Source organism: Vespa velutina, chromosome 4 (assembly GCF_912470025.1).
Source record: "Vespa velutina chromosome 4, iVesVel2.1, whole genome shotgun sequence".
Classification (NCBI taxonomy): Eukaryota; Metazoa; Arthropoda; class Insecta; order Hymenoptera; family Vespidae; genus Vespa; species Vespa velutina.
In genome coordinates this window covers 5,012,466-5,029,965 of record NC_062191.1, presented here as the reverse complement: position 1 = coordinate 5,029,965, position 17,500 = coordinate 5,012,466, and the positions used below count along the sequence as shown (strand labels likewise).

The following is a 17,500-nucleotide window of genomic DNA, read 5'->3' as shown; positions in this document are numbered from 1 at the left end:
CTTTCAAAGAGAAAAATGAAAAGAAGAAGAAGTGACGACTGTGGAGAACCCGAAGTGACCAAGTATCGACATCGTGATTTTGGTAAGTAATTTAAATGATTAATTCCTTTGACGTAATCGTTAATCTTCTCTAATTTTCATTTGCCTTTCTTCTTGCCCTTATTGCTTCTATTTCGATTGGAAGATCTTACGAGGAGTCAATACCGCGAATCGATGTCGATGTCATCGTGTTACCGAAAGCGTGTTGCGTGAACTGGGCCGGTGGTCCGCGAGTTACTGGAGACCGGGGGCTGCTCGCGGGGAATGTATATACGTTGAGTATCAGAGTGATAACGTCGCCCCTGCGTGCGATAAAGCAACCATCGTTGTCGTTATGTACAAGCCGCTGGTACAGCAATTGACGTGTGTAAACGATCGACTGCCGTTCATGAATTTAATTTTGTCGTTTCTCATTCACCGTGATCCTTTTTCCTTTTGCTAATCGTCGAATTATCGATCTTTCTGTATTATCGTCTTTGATATTACTTATTCAATTTTTTTTCTAATTATTGAACGATCAAGTGTCTCACGTATTCGATTCAAAATTTTGCCCTTATTATCATAAGGGAAAAATTATATCTAGCGCACGATCAATCGTCGAAGGTCACAGAAAGGATTATGAAAATTTTAATTCTTTGACAAAAACATCGATCTATCTTATTTGTTATCAAGAATTCACGTGATATCGCAAAAATGTTAAAATCGTTCGCATCTCCTTATCTTACATCAATGCTACTGCTAATACGAATAAACAATTCAAATAGCGATGACCCTTATAGCAAGTTCGTTTTATATGAAACTAGTTATGAAACATATCTTCATAAATTTTTTCTCGTATACGAGAATGTTCTATATTTAATATGTAGTAGTATTTGAGAATTATTGAAAAAGTTTTCTTAGAAAAGAACAAATGTAAAAAAGAAGACGAACGGTTGAGTTTTTAACTAATAAATTTCGCTCGTCTATTCGATTACCTTCGTCGCTGTCGTAGTCTCGGAATACGTTTGAATTTTATCGGTTTGAACGATCGTCCAGGGTCGCCATTATTTCTATTTAAACACTTGTTCGCTGCGTCACTTGTCCCTTGAGTCACTCAATCGCTCGTCACGATTGACGTTAAAATGCAAGTGATCTCCTTCCTCATTGAATTTTGTTATTTTCTTGCTTTTTCTTTTTTCTTTTTTTTTTTTTTTTGATTATTTTCTTCGTCAATTTTAAAAATATTACGTTAAACTTTTGCGATGATCATTTAACTCGAGAGGGCAATTTTCTTATCTCCTTTTTACATCCTATTTAAAATAGATATTTTATGAAAATAGACTGAGATCAAATAGTACGAAGTACGTTCAATAAAGTTCGTCAAGTTCCTCGATTATGTGACTCACGAATTCGTACTTTGACCCGAATCTGTTTACCAGCATTCATTCCCCTTTCAAAATCTCTCTCAAAAATAAATATCTTTTCTTTAAAGAAATCGTTTGAAATTCTTTCGAAATTCATGTATTTCATCTAGCCAGTTACATTATCGTTATATTTGCAAACGATGTAAAATTCCTTCCTTTCGACTAATATACAAGAGCAAAAATAATGATCAAGTTATTAGACGAAAATTTCCGAATTTAGGTGAAGTTCGAAACCTTTATCGCCTTCTCAGTCAGAAATGTTCTCGTATGAACGTTCTATCTTATAATGATTCTTACGTAAAGAAGAGGTGAGAGTGCACGATGTCGGGTCGTCCGAGAGAAATATTTTTTTATGTATATATATATATATATGGTTTTCGTTAGACGATAAAAGCAAGAAATTAATAAAAATTTTACTTTTAGATAAAAAAAAAAAAAAAAAAAAAAAAAAAAAAAATACAGAAAAGAAAAGTAGAAAAATAAGGAATAGATTCTTCTTAGATCTTGTCTAAATTTTCTAATTACTGTCACAATGATCGTTTTCAAAATCTAACGAAAGTTTTCAAAAAATATTTCAACTTAAGTATCATCACACTTTCACCTGTCAATTAAGAAATTCCAATAATCTTAAAACTGTTTTCTCATCGCCCTTTAATAGAAAAAAAATATATTTCGTTTTTAACATGTATTATATTTTCTCCATGAAAAAGAGAAAGAAGTATTAGATTTAACGGATGTACTTACACACACACACACACACATATATATATATATATATATATACATATATACACATACATACACACACAAACAGTCGAGCACTTTATTCTGAGGTCAGGCTGAAGCAAAGGAGTCAAAGTTCACGTAAATAAATGTACATTAATTCATCGGCATCTTTCTATCTCTTTGAATCTTTCTTTTCATTTAACGAATCCGTTCGTTCTAAGTTTCTTTTATATCCCGTCATAGTATAGAGAATTAATTTTTAAATTCATAAGCGAAAATTATGATGACGGGAAGGGATGGGGAAAGGTAGAAGGCACGTAAAGAATTCCCTTGGATTTCTTTGATAAAATGAATTTTTGATAAACATCGACATAATCATTGTTAATATTATTGTCATCGATTGTTTTTCGCTCGTTTACTTTATCGTATTTCTCTTCGCGCATATTACTATTGTAAGTTTTGAAGGATATTTTTTTTTTTCTTTCTTTTTTTTTTCTCCAAAAAGGCTAACCGTTATTTCCTCGAACGTAGACCACATCCGTCAAAAGTAATTTAAACATTGTTCTCTCGTAGACATTCATTATTGTCGTTGCATTCATCCGACTGATATTTAGATGAAAATATTTCTCATTTTCTTTTCTTTTTTTTTTTTTCTCTCTCTTAAAGAAACAGAAATGTTATTTGCAAGATATCGCGTAAAACTAAACGTTAGAAGAATAAATGTTAATGATTTATATATCTTGTAATTATTGATCTCGTAATTGGCCTATGCAGATGACGTATTATCTCTGTCGCTTTACATCATTATACAGCTTCCAAAGATATCATTGAGTGTCGTTACCCTTTATCTATCTTTTTCGCGGTATCTTCCTTGCAGAGTAAGATTAACCGCAAAAGTGTTCTAATCTAATAATATGGCGACGGATTTGACTCTCATTAGACGTATTATGAATCATATTCGTTGAACGTTTTATTATCGTTGATATGTCTTATTACATTCGTAAAAATTTCCTTTTCGAGGATTTTCTTAAGTTATTAACGATGTCCTTTTTATATATGTCACATTGTAAAAAATTATCTAAGACAAGACAAGACAAGACAAGAACAAACCGTCTGTTCGTGATTAGAATTTTTTGAATGGAGAATATGTATGATAACGAGAATGATAAAATTCCAATGTAATCTTTAATATGTTTTAACTTCATTTATTTATTTATTTTCTTTTTTTTTTATGCGGTTTTTTTTGCAATCACATTAATATCATATCGATCGTCTTTATGTTAAACTAAATCTACTCGAGTCTTTATCAGCGTAGCATAGATATTATGTAATATATTTATTTCTAAGAGAAAGATCTTAACTTTGCCTGCAAGCAGATATGTGATTGCTCTTGTTTTTTTTCTTTTTGTTTTTTTTTCTTTTTTTGTTTTTTTTTTTGTTTTTTTTTCTTTCTAATCTATATCTCTCATTCTCTTTCTCTTTGAATTTCTTTATCTCGATTATTTCTTACGATCGACATTTCGAGACAGGAAGGGAATGATATAGCAATAGTGACGTTTAATTGCAACCTTTCAGAGATATGTATGTAACCGCCGGATCCAAGTCCAATCGTGCCTTATCAGCATGTTCTTTATTTTTTTATTTTTTTATTTTTTTATTTTTTTTTTGTATTCCTTTTTATTCTTTTTTATTTATTTATTCTTTTATTTTGTTTTTTTTTGTTTTTTTACAACAGCTTTTCTTGCATCGGCAAAATATATACATTAAAATGCTCATGTGCATCGAATTAAGAAATCATAATATTTTGTTGTTTCATTTTATTTTATTTTATTTTATTTTTTTTTTTCGAGAAAAAAAAATATTTACTAAATTTAAATATCTAAAGGATATTTTGTCTTCGTATTAAACGAGTTGTATGTGATAGAGCATGAGATACTCGAAAATGGCGGCAACACGGTGAAAGGCGAATGGTTCGTTAAGAAGAATTGAGCTCTTCCTACCGTATACGCTCCGCCTTCCGTTAAATCCGATCCAAGATAGATCATTTTTAAATCGACCTTTTTACTAGATCGTAATAATCTCTCTTTTTCTTCCTTTTCTTTTCTTTTTTTTTTTTTTCTTCTTTCCTTAGAACACACGCCATAACGTCACGAAGTATAAATACATGTTTGTAGTATAACATGTTAGAAGTATAATTTTTTTTTTTATGGATTAAAATAATTCGTTCTCATTGACAACGCACATGTACAAACTTCAATGATCTTCGTGTTTGAATTCAAGGCCATGTCAATCATAGACGCTCTTTTATAATTGTAAAACCTTGAAATTTATAATGTTAACTTTTGCGATGATGTCAACATCGTTATATCGATAGAACTCGTCACTTTACTTTCCCTTTCTTAAGATTTTCCATTCGTACCTTATATCCAGTTTAAATTTTCTTGGAATTCATCTTCTACAAAGTGTTTCTCGTCACGAACTTGTCGTCGTCTTCTTTTTCTTTTTTTCTTCTCTTTTTCTTTCTCTCTTTCTCTCTTTCTTTCTTTCTTTCTTTCCTTCCTTCTTTCTTTTTTTACTTTCTTAAAGAGCACCCGTTTTCTCTTTATCTCAGACTTGTGAGTTATACGTCTGGATCCCAAGAAGGATTCTGTAATACTGAAGAAAGGTAGATAGCTAGGTCCTCCCTACAAGCATACTTTTCTTCAAAAAAAAAAAAAAAAGAAAAAAAGAAAAAAAAAAAAAAAAAAAAAAAAAAAAAAAAAAAAAGGCGTCTCTTTAGGTAAAATAGAAGAGATTCAAATTCAAAGATAAGAAAAATACGTCATCATTGAAATATAAGTACAATAAGCCATAGACTTATGTAAGCCAAATAAAAATTATGCTTTAACGATGGCTGACGAATCTAGATTGTACGTAATACTTGCAAATCTAACCAGTATGATTTGCTTTACGATCTTTGACATTCTCTAACGATTGATTTTTTACGCTTTACCATTACTTCTAATTCGTTAGCAATAATATTTTCTATTTTTCATTGAAAATAGAATGTATTTTTTAAAAACTAATCTTTTCTTCTGTGACAAAATAATATAATATTAATTCTCTATAATCCAATTCTTTTTTTGTTTACACAAAAAAAATTATATAATGCTATAAAGTTATAGTATTACTTATTTTAATATAATTATACTGAAATAAGTGTAACTTATATTAATATGAAATCAAATTACAAATTCAAATATATATATATATATAAGTGACTTTAAAATTGCAGGAGGTTATATAGGATTAATTATTTCGACGATATATTAAGATTATTTAATGCAGACAAAAAAAATTTTTTTAATCATTCTAATTCTCCATAGTTCGAAAATTGAATAAGCACGATTCATTGATTTATCTCATTTGAGAAACAACAATGTACCGTATAGTAAACTGTGAACTTTTACTTCTTATGTCGCTTTTATTAATAATTCACACAAGCGATTCGATGCGACATTAAAAAATTAATAGAATTAAAAAAAAAAAAAAAAAAAAGGGAAAAAGACGAAAAAAAGATGTTGCAGAACGACCGTTTTTACTCGTGTCGATTATCGAGTTGCATTTAATTTTGTATAATTATTTTATAAAACAAATGACACTTGTTCACGTAAATTTGCCGATATGTACGACGATTCTCTCGAGAATGTGCAGTTAGTGCATTATATTACGTCATTTCAAGTTAGTGCGCCGGTGGTCGTTTGTTTTCGAGTTTCCTGAAACGGTTCTCTCTCGGTCGGTGCAACTACAAAAAAGAAAAAAGAAGAAAAAACAAGGAAAAAAAAAGAAACAAAAAGAAAAAGAAACAGAAACAACACGTTGGAACATACTGCATCGGTGCAGTGCTGCTACGTTCGTGGCTGAGTGTGCTTACTTCCTATGTACCGGGTGTCCCATCGCAAAAATCTTCGATATTATCCCATAAATCGTGTAAACCGAACATAATGATAAACAAAATTACACTTTCGAAAATATTTTTCTTTAATATAAATTAATTTTTCCTATCATTTCAATTCATTTTATTTCGCTATTTGTTTTCTTTTTTCTTTTTTTTTCTTTCGTTCTATCTCTCCTTCATCGGTAGGAATTGTTACGTGATAAAAAAAGAAAGAAAAGAAAAAAGCGCGAATCAACGACGTCACGAAATACGTGGTGTTTTTTCGTTCAAGGCTATCGAACAAGCCTACTTAACGACTCGCACATTCGTTCGCGTAACGAAGAAACGTTCAAGCATTTCGTAAACAATTCGTAGCATCGTCCAACCTGACTTCCAGGGATTTGAACGTAAGTATAGGAACATACATACATACATATATATATACATACATACATACATACATACATACATACATACATACATATATACATACATACATATATACATACATACATACATACATACGTACATACATACATACATACATACATACATACATACATACATACATACATGCATACATACATGCATACATACATACATACATACATACATACATACATGCATACATGCATACATGCATACATACATACAAACATACATACATACATACATGTATATATACATATGGATATTTATGTGGTGCAACAATATATATGTACACAGAATTTGTCATGTAAAATTAAAAAATAAAATTTAAAATGATAGCATGTAATATTAAAAAAAACTTAACGCACAATTTTTACAATCTTATCGTATTTATCGTCGCTCACAGACAATCGTAGAAGAGAAAACACTCGAGAAAGAGTTGTAAATCAACACCGATTTTTCTTTTTTCTATTTTCCTTTTTCTCTTTTTTCTTTTCTTTTTGTTTTTCTTTTTCTTATTTTTTTTCTTTTTTCTTTTTCTTTTTTCTTTTTTTCTTTTACACACACGATCTTATTTATTACTCCGTTTTAAACGTCAACAATTTCGAGAGGTTACAAACCGAACGGTCTCTTTCTCTCTTTTTTTTCTTTTTTATGGCGTAGGTGAGAGAAAAAAAAAAGGACACAGAGAGAAAGAGACTGTTAGAAGGAGAAAGGTACTTCATGGAGCGGTCCGTTGGTGTACTGAGCCGGAGGCAGCTCTCGCGGCGACTGATTTCACGAAATACCGAGTGATAATGCGCACCAATACCGTCGACACGATATCTGGCACATGCACCGTCTTGTTCTATCTTGGTAGCCGGTTAAGCGAAATGGTATGTGCCTTTCTATCGACCGGTACACACCGATATGACTTATCTCACGACATATAGGGTGTACCACAATAATATGTGTGCTCATAACTTCAGGGATGGATTTAGCACGTGCATGTAAAAAAACATATATTTACATTAACCTTGTTATATTTTATTTGACATTTTTTTTTACACGTTAAAATTATCATTTTTCTTTTTTTTTTTTTTTTTCTTTTTTTTCTTTTTTTTTTTCATTCAATCAGTATTGTCAAGTCTAATTAGGAGTTATTAAATTTTTATTTTATTATTTTTTACTTTATATTATTTCATTTTCTTTTTTTTCATAATATTAACAATATCCTTAAAGATTTTGTATATATTAGAAGATATAAATTTAAATAATTATTTCAATAGTTTCTTCATATAATTTCTCTTAATAGAATCTATATAGAAGAAACGTATGTGCGAATCTGTGTTGTTTGTTTTCTTTTAACCTATTTAACATTGGAGTTAATATTATATTATGTATATTATGGTACACCTCGTATATACGTAGATCAGTAAGCCTTCGACTCTCGTTTCATACACACCACGAAGAGCTCGGTTAATTAATTTGCCCTTCGGGCGTACGATGAATCGATCTCGTTGTCTTATTCCTTTATAACATCAAATTGTAATGATCAGAATAATATTCGTTGAGTGCCGGTTATAAATTTTTTTCGTTGGAAGTATCTTTCGCTAAAACTCATTTCGAATTACACGAGTAATATTTGTCCCTTCCTAGGATTTATAACGATTAATATCGGAAAAAAATAGTCGTGAAGTGCTCTACCAGTGCTCTATTATGATATTCCGTAATTTAAATTATAACAATCTTTTAGTTGTAAAAATCGTTAAATCACAAATATCATCGTTGAAGTAATTTATCTATCATAAAAAATTAATTACCTTTTAGTATCACATTGACTTAATTTATTTTTTATATTCGATTTTATGATTAAAGACAGATTTGTTAATTGTACTATACACGAAGTAAATATGTATGCGAAAAGGCGTCACTTTTCAAGGAAGGATTCGATGGTTAAGCCTAATGAAACTCACATGAATGCTGCGTCTTATCATATAGATAAGAATCTTCGGGTTCTGACATCCGATGCGGCTCCCCATACCGATTCTTAACGTGTGTTTACATACGGATCGTGTATTCGATTACGATTGAAATGCATTTCACGCGAACGATGCGTTAGAATTCAAAAGAGAAAAGTGCTTTGTAATTATTTCGTCTTTTTTTTTTATATCTCTTTTTTTCATTGTGATAGAAAAAGAAAAAAAAATTATTTATATATATATATATACATATATTTATTTATTTATTTACTTATTTCCTCAGATATTTATTATTTTCGAATAGGCAAAATTTTGTCTCGATTTGTTTAATGTAAATTTTATTTAATTTCGAACGTTAAATCTTAAAGGATCAAAGATATATTTTATCCTTTTATATATTTACATATGTAACTTTAATAAGAACAACAAAGTTATATTTATTATGATTATATATATATATATATATATATATGTGTGTGTGTGTATACGCGTAGAAATATAAGTTGAGAGTCACTGCTGGCACACAACTAGTTCAGATAAGGTATCGCTCCCAGTGGTCGGTCCGCGATAGCGTTTCGCAGTGCGATCCAACGTAAAACGCATCGCATCGCGTTTACTGTTCCCTAGTAACGTTGTGTCCCCATATACATGGACACACAGAGACATGTATAATATACAAGTGTATATGTGCGTGGGCGGAATTCGAGGAGTTTCAAGCTACGTCGGTTTTAATAACGACTATCAAACGTCTTTTAAAACGTTCAAATAAGTATCAATGTATTTTTCTTATTTCGAGTCTTTTTATCTTTTTATTTTTTTCTTTTTGTTACAAATCTTCGATCGATAAAAATGATAATGATAGATGTGATCATAATTATGATCATTAGCTCGATCGCAAAGTTATATTAATTATAATTTCAAAATTATTTCTATTGTTATTTTTCTTATATGGAAAAAAAAAAACAAGTGTTTCGCATTATCATATATATATATATATATGTGATTTGAAGATCATTTGAATCCAGGAGACAAAGAGAAGAAGAATTAAGTCGTAATAATTGAAATGCTTGAATCGTCGTCTGCATTATGATATCATCGATATGGTCCTTTCATCAATTACCAGGTGCGTACGTACGCGTAGTATGGGTGAGTAGTAAGCGTGTATCATGAACGTAGCACGAATCGTTGCGATAGAGTAATCTTCTTGCGAGCAAAGAGATTAGTCAAGGACGTGGAGATAAACTTCAGCATTGTTACCACCTCCACCTTGCACCAGACTTACTCTCTTTCTCGTTTTTCTTCTTCTTCTTTTTTTTTTTTTTTTTTTTTTTTTTTATCAAGTCGCCTCTCCTTTTCCCTTTTCATTTCCTTTTTTTTTGATTCTTCATTTTGTCTTCTTTTTTCTCTCTCCCTCCTCTCTCTCTCTCTCTCTCTCTCTCTCTTTCTCCTTTCTTCTTTCTATCATTGACAATTGGTTAACGTTAACGATTAGATAGGTATAGACAAATCGAATTCTTTGGAAAAATCTAATCCAGATCATAATCTATCTAATCGATATCGCTTTATCATTCCCATGGTTCATTGACTTCATAATTATCATGATTATGATCATTAATGCGATTATAATTGTATACAATGACAAATTTATACCAAGATTATGTCATTAATACATTATTTTTTTTTTCTTTTTTTTTTTTCTTTTTTTTTTTCTTTTTTCTTTTTTTCTTTCTTTCTTACTTTACAAATAATCGCGCAGACATTATCATTTAAAAGATGTCGATTTTTAAAGAAAATCTTGCAGAAGTAACACCTGGTGTATTCAAGTTTTTACGGAGATTGTCTGACACATGGGGATGACAGTGTAAGCTCTTTCCAAACTATACCAACATTTTCTTCGTTTTTTCCCTCTCTGTCTCTCTCTCTCTCTCTCTTTCTCTCTCTTTCTCTTTCTTTCTTTCTTATTCTCCTTCGTTGGTGGATAGACAGCTGAACAGGCAATGTATATGTCCATCCGCTCGTCGTAGTCATAAGTTCGTGGGCAGTGATAAGAGAGGGTAAAAAGAGGCGGTTATTTTCCCAGGCGGAGGTAGAACGGAAACGACTGCGTAGTCTCTCTCTTTCTCTCTCTCCTCTCTCCTCACTCCTCATTCCTCACTCCTGCTCTTTCGTATTTTATACGGTTGGCAGCCCTTCCAAGCGACTCCTATATACACTTCTATTTTATGCGGGTTTTATCGTTTATAATAATACCATGTCGTTGGTGGCCCACTTGGTTTAACGAAGACAGGAAAAGTAACGGTGAAGCTCGTAGTTCATGCTAATGAGACTCTAACGATGATTAGGCTTTAGTAACGTAGCACTTTTAACGCGTTTGTAGCATTGACGTTCATGAATATATATAAATATATATATATATGTACGTACGTACGTACGTATGTATGTATGTATGTATGGATCTATGCACGATTTACAATTAAATTTACAATTTTTAATAATTTATGATTTATGTCCTTTCTTTTTCTTTTTCTTTTTTCTTTTTTTTTTCTTTTCAGTTTCATTCTTGTTCGATTAGACGAAAGATATAGAATATTGGATTGATTCGTTTTATTTCACACGTATATATTATTTAATTATTGTATTTTGAAATTGGCCGATAAAAATTTTCAAGAATATTTTGATTATCGTTTGGTGGTCAAGGATAAAAGACAAATGTAATCCGAGCCACGCCTACGAAAAATAAGGGACAGTTAGTGGGAGGAGTCACTTTCCGAGGAAGTGCCGTACGCCATGGTGAAGGCATGGCGCCGTGATCGATTAGACGCGAACGATTAGGAAAAGATGATGTTGTTGAAAATATTTCTACGTTCATTGGGGAATATATCCCAAGAGATTAGAAAAGGGTTGTAAGTTGGAATGCTCAAGTGATTTCTATTACTCTCGAGTTAGTTCAATATTTTTCTTTCTCGATGATTTCTTCAAATATTTTCTATTGATTATAATTAAAAGATAATTTTTTTCTATTTTTTTTTTTTTTTTTTTTTTTTTTTTTTAGTAATCATTTGTTTTTTCTTCTTCTCTTTTGTCTTTTTTAAAGAGATTATTTAAATTCAATTATTTTTTATTATAAGTTATAAATGAATGTGTATATGTTCATATAAGAGAAAGAAAGAGAGAGAGAAAGAAAGAGAGAGAGAGAGAGAGAGAGAGAGAGAGAAAGAGAGAAAGAGAGGATCGTGTCCCCGAGGAATCAAAGCCGCCCCGGAAAACGCCCCCAACACTTGAATGGTTATCTACGTGTGTCGGACGTGTATGGCTTATCAAAACACATCAGAAATCGTTCTGCATGTTTTTCTCATCCTTTGGCAAACCATATTCCTTCTCATAAGGATATTGAGCTTGATCATTGTTACGGTCCATTTCATGATAATATCTATACAACCATAAATGTCTCTTGTACGAGCGCACGTTCTCGTTAAACAAATTTACGAGCTATGAAATTTCTGTTATAATTTATTTACTTCCTTTGAATTTCTTTAGATTTAAGAACATTTTCATTCGATCGAGAAACGAAGATAAATATTATCCTTTTAATATAATAATGAAGATTAGTGTTATTAGAAACTTTGGTAATTATTAATGAATTAAGATCAAACGATACTTGTAATTTTAATTAGTTTCTATCAGTTTAGAAATGAGCGAGAAAGACAAAGAGAGATAGGGCGAGAGAGAGAGAGAGAGAGAGAGAGAGAGAGAGAGAGAGAGAGAGAGAGAGGGAGAAGATTGTATAAGGATGAGAATCACTGAGGGTAAATCGAGACAGGAGTAACAAACTGCCATGCGATATTTTATGGGTTCCATAAGGAAACGTTCGTTAGTCGCAATTGTTCCGCGTGTTAGAACGAGGTGATCGATTTGGTGGAACGATTAATAATAGGGAGAAAGTCGATCGTATTGAAATCGAACTCGAAGAAAAATCAAATTGTCTTTTTTTTTTCTCTTTCCTCTCTTGTTCCTTTTTTCTTCATTCTTTTCTCGTTACGATCGTATTCTCGTTGCACTTTATTGAAATCATAATTTTTTGTTTTGTTTATACCGACGTAATTCTTACATTTTAATTTACTTTATATTCTTTACAAAAAAAAAAAAAAGAAAAAAAAGAAAAAGAAAAAAAAGAAGAAGAGAAAAGAAGAAAAGAAAAACATCTGTTAAAAAAGAAACTCTTCATTCTTTTACAAAACGATACAATAAAATTCTCCAAAAAAAAATCAAAGATCGAAAGTATCTTTCGCGGTCAATATTAACTAGAGCCATCTGTGTGTAGCGAAGTGAAGATCGTAATGATCTTACAATTGATTTTATTCATATTTCATGGAATTTTGGAATTCGTTTTGTTTCTTTTTTCTTTTTTTTTTTTTTTCTTTTGTTCTCTCTACAATGACATCTCTCATGTAAAATTTCTATTTTTCCCCTTGGTACATACAGAGTTGATATTATTTCATATGTTTCACGTAATAATTTATTCGTCGAATGCATAAAAAAAATATTTCTCTTCCTTTCTTTGTTCTGTACTAAAAAAAAAAAAAAAAAAAAAAAAAAAAAAAACCCGACCCCAAGATCAAATCGTTTGATGGTGAACGAGAGGAGGAAGAGCACAACCCGCAATATACCATTCATAATCCGACGTAAGAAAGCACCGTCATAAAATAATAATGAGACAAATATTTGTCGTTGTGCCCTCTTGAGCGGTCGACGACTGAATGGTGGTGGTTCAATGGCTAGATGGTCCGGATGGCTGGCTAACTTGCTTGCAAGTTGGTCGTCTTAAATTCTTGAATATTGGGCTTCTTATACTTCTTCAAGGAATACAGACGTACATATGAATACACTGAGAATAAGTAAGAGAGAGAGAGAGAGAGAGAGAGAGAGAGAGAGAGAGAGAGAGAGAGAGAGAGAGAGAGAGAAAGAGAAATCTAGACTGCATGGCACCAAGAAATTCTTTAGCTTGTGTATATGTAGCTTTGTTTCAATTAATCTCATCGGTATTCCCTAGAAGGATTTACAATTCGTGGTCAGAAACAATGAACGAGTCTATATGAAATTAACCGCACTAACGGAAAAATATAGAGCGTCGATGACGTCTTCATGGGTATTACGATTTATTCATTTTTTCTCTCTCCCTCTCTCCCTCTCTCCTTCTCTCTCTTTCTCTCTCTCTCTCTCTATCGTTCTTTGTTTCTTCTCTTTTTCCGGGAAAAGAGGAAAAAGAATATGAAAAAGAAAGAGAAAAAGGAATAAATAAAAAACAACGAATAATGACTAAGTCAGTTAGCTTTGTCGAAAGTCACTAATGATATTTTAATTGATCATCGTGACGTATATCTATCGAGCCGTTTTTTCTTTCGTTTTTTCTTTTTCTTATTTCTTTTTTTTTCTTTTTTTTTTTTTCTTTTTCCTTTTTTTTTTCTCTATTACCCACACGTTTAGACCGTTATGTTTTGTTTATTATTAATTCGATTGCGAGAGAACTTGCGACAAATAAAATTATCTGCCAGTAAATTTCACCAAGCGTTTTACTTTATCTCTAAGTCTCTCGATTGCGGAAGACTCGTTTCGCCCGTCTCGAGGACAACGACACCGTATAATGATAATGAGCAGAACGACTAATTGTTATGGTTTCGATGGCTTGTCCACCCTCTCTTTCTCTCTCTTTCTCTCTTTCTCTCTCTCTTTCTTTTTTCATTTCTTTTTTCCCCACCTTGCAAAGAAGTAACGCATCGTGAATACTAGACGAGACTCGTTTGACAAGATCCCATGTATACCAATCTTGAAAATGAGAACGATAAATGATTTCCGTTTGTGTAAACGTGCTCGTATTTATTATAACAAATAAAAATAACTATAAATTAATCGAGAAAAGATCTTATGGCTTTTCAAAAGAATACAAATGATTTCGAAATCGATTGATTTCTAAAACAATGAACAGAAATTTATTTTTATATATTTATTGATTTATCATCTCAATTATTGCACTTTTATTGTTTATTCGTTAGAAAAAATTCATTTTTGTTTATTCAAACATGTTTCTCTCAGTTCTCTCTCTCTCTCTCTCTCTCTCTCTCTCTCTTTCTCTCTCTTTTCTCTCCTTTTTCTATTTTTTTTTTCCTTTTTTTTTTTTTTTAAAAATTAGATTTTGTTATCGCCCTGGGCCAGGAGTCCAGCAACAAAACCGGATGTCCGCCCGCGCAGGATATGACGTCAGACGTGCTGCCAGCAAGGCTAGCACGTAAACTTACCCGCCTGCTTGTACACTGCAAACATTTTTCCTCTATGTAACGTCTTTCTTTATTCCATTTCGTTTCTTTCTTCTTTATTTTTATTCTTCAAAAATATTCCATTGTTATTTTCGACATAAGTTTATTCTTTATTGATACAAATATTTATCGATTTTAATTAGGATTTAAGAGATTATTAAAAATTAAACACTTTATATACATGAATGAACATATATATATATATATATTTACAGATTGGGTCAAAAGTTCTTGGACGATTATAAAAATCAATTACGTCTTTTCGAGATATTTCGATTTTATATTGTAAATTGTAAAAATGTTGTAAGGGTTGTAGTTTTATAATCTAAAAAAAAAATTCCTCTAAGAGCAAAAGAGTTTCATAAAAGAGTAATTGATTTTTACAATCATTTAGGAACTTCTGCTCGATTTATTTTAAAAATAACTTAAGGATTTTTGGCTTACCCTATATTTATATATATATATATATATATATATATATATATAAATAGGTCTTACATGTACGGTTGTTTCAAAGAAAAATCGAAAGTAACACGTTCGGTACTCTCGAAAGATCTCGAAAGATCTTTGCTTTTCGAGGAGATTTTCAAAGGATTTCATCTTCTCTGGAAAAGGTGTTAAGCCTTTCGTACATACAAACACGAGAAATTGTGCTTAAAAGAAAGCAGAGAGGTACTTTGAAGGATCGGCCAAAAGTAAAAGAAGAGAAAGAGGACTCGCTCTTGTTGCTTGGTTTTCTGAGTTTAAAGGGAATATTATTTGTTTGCAGTGACGGGTGTCGGGTGGTTTTTGGTGCCGATTTGACACGAGGCCAACGTCGAAAAGCCGCAGGAATAACAAGGACATCTCGATGAGTTTAAAAGTCAAGTTTATTCTAAATGAAAGCTCGTGAAACGAGTTTACGGCACAGTTCGAGGTTTCTGTTTTATTTTTCTTTTCGTTAGGTGATTATTAAGAAAATGACGGTTCGCATTTAATTCAGTTTCAACACGTAGCACAATTTTATTTCTAATGAATAAGATAAGATATCGAGCCTTTTATATTTTTTCTTCTGAGACAATGAGTAAAACCTTAATTAGATAACCCTGATGTATCATAATAACGTATGATTTTAAATCCACGTTATGTTACATATACGTGCCATTATGATGTTTCTTACAAGATCATTGTGATAATGGAATAAGAATAACTGATTCATTCAACTTAATCGCCATAATACATTTTTTATTGTTTTATAAGAAGAACACGTTTACACGAATATCTCTAAAGAATGATTTTCATAATATTCATGAACATTATTCCTTCGATCGATGATCAATATTCTAAAGTATCAAAAAAAAAAAAAAAAAAAAAAAAAAAATAATCTCATAGATCATTTCGGTATTACCCTTTTTTTTTTGTTCTTTTTCTTTTTCCGTTTTTTGGCTCTTTGGACACAGTTCTCGTGACATTTAGTCAAAGAGAGAGAGAGAGAGAGAGAAAGCGTAAATTTATATGAAATATTGTAATAAGTAGGGGAAATAACTAATAAGGAGTTGCGTTTCAACGGTCCAGCTGTGCCGAATCGTTGAATCCTCGAAATCTTAAGAGTCTTCTACGACTTAATATACCCATTATACTGTACACGTGAATATTTATTGGTTTTACGTACCGTTCACGACCTACGACCCACCGACGACTGATTTACTGCTCTACTACTTTTTCGTTCCATAACTGAGCCACTCTCCTTCTCTATTTTTCTTTCATTTCTTTTTTTTTTTTTCTTTTTTTTTTTCGTCTACGAGTAGAAATGAAGTTACGCACGACTTAGAAAATATCGATAAATGGATGGACCCTCGAGGTTGTTAAGGAATGAGAGATCAAACTCTTATTCTCCCTTTCTCTCTCTCTCTCTCTCTCTCTCTCTCTCTCTCTCTCTCTCTCGTTTCGAGTTATGTGAGATCGAGTTCGGTGATTCTTCACGTCAAGACACGAAATCGAGAAACTTGTAATTGGTGTGGTCCAATGGAGGAATTGGAGCAGTGTATCGTATATCAAGATCGATTAACTCTTTTGAAAGGAAGAAAGAGAGAGAGAGAGAGAGAGAGAGAGAGAGAGAGAGAGAGAGAGAGAGAGAAAGGAAAAGAGTAAGAGGAAGACAGAGAAAAAAATCATTTAACATTATTTATGTACATTTTCCGAAAAAAAAAAAATTTACTTTTCCCTCCGTATCGGACGGATATTTTCACTTACAGAAAATTGATTTGTGCAATTGAAAAAAAAAAAAAAATTGATTTTGATCGAATCGATTCAATGAGACATATTTTAAGAGCAATTTTTAATGGACGATGATATTAATGAACGATAATGCAAAATCAGTGTTAAATATGATGACGGATATCTTCATTAAAGTGCTGTTATTAAGAGGCAGCTAAGGAGCCGTTAACTTTTCGTCACAGTCATCGACGAAGAGTCGGCAGATAAGAGACGTGAAAAGAGCGAATCGTTGTCGGCATTTTTCAAAGCTTTTCCAAGGCACGCGCACAAACGATGCGCCACGGGGATAGTTGGAATGGCAGAGGATTGGGGAGTGAAATGGAAACGAGAAAAAGGGACGTTAGAGGAGTCGGATGATTTGCCAGAGACACATAAGAAAACGCCTACTTCAGAGATGCAACTCGTAATCGTTGGTGATAAGCCATGGTCTGGTATGGGAAATTAATTAATTTGTAAGAT

The 17,500-nt window shown here is 31.8% G+C and overlaps 1 protein-coding gene and 1 long non-coding RNA gene across 12 annotated transcripts in view; one reads left to right on the top strand and one right to left on the bottom strand.

Annotated features, from left to right (window-relative positions):
• The window catches only part of LOC124948809, a 12,630-nt gene extending 5,158 nt beyond the window's left edge, over positions 1–7,472 (bottom strand). Inside the window, exons 1-3 of one of the 4 annotated variants that reach the window (XR_007100847.1) lie at positions 6,882–7,449; positions 1,014–4,823; positions 1–341 (exon numbers count right to left, since the gene is read on the bottom strand). The exon at positions 1–341 is cut by the window's left edge and continues 1,319 nt beyond it. This is a non-coding gene — a long non-coding RNA (uncharacterized LOC124948809). Of the gene's footprint in view, positions 4,824–6,881 lie in introns of all 4 variants that reach the window. The other 3 variants (XR_007100844.1, XR_007100846.1, XR_007100845.1) reach the window with 3 other exon arrangements.
• Positions 1–17,500, top strand: part of LOC124948807 (box A-binding factor-like) — a 56,280-nt gene that overhangs the window by 543 nt on the left and 38,237 nt on the right. For 4 of the 8 annotated variants that reach the window (XM_047492998.1, XM_047493001.1, XM_047493006.1 and 1 more), the window contains exon 1: positions 1–82. This exon is cut by the window's left edge. In XM_047492998.1, the coding sequence (XP_047348954.1) occupies positions 16–82 (67 nt within the window). In that variant the 5' untranslated portion in view covers positions 1–15. Of the gene's footprint in view, positions 83–5,435; positions 6,492–9,284; positions 9,598–15,554; positions 15,730–17,500 lie in introns of those variants that run through there. The other 4 variants (XM_047493002.1, XM_047493003.1, XM_047493004.1 and 1 more) reach the window with 4 other exon arrangements.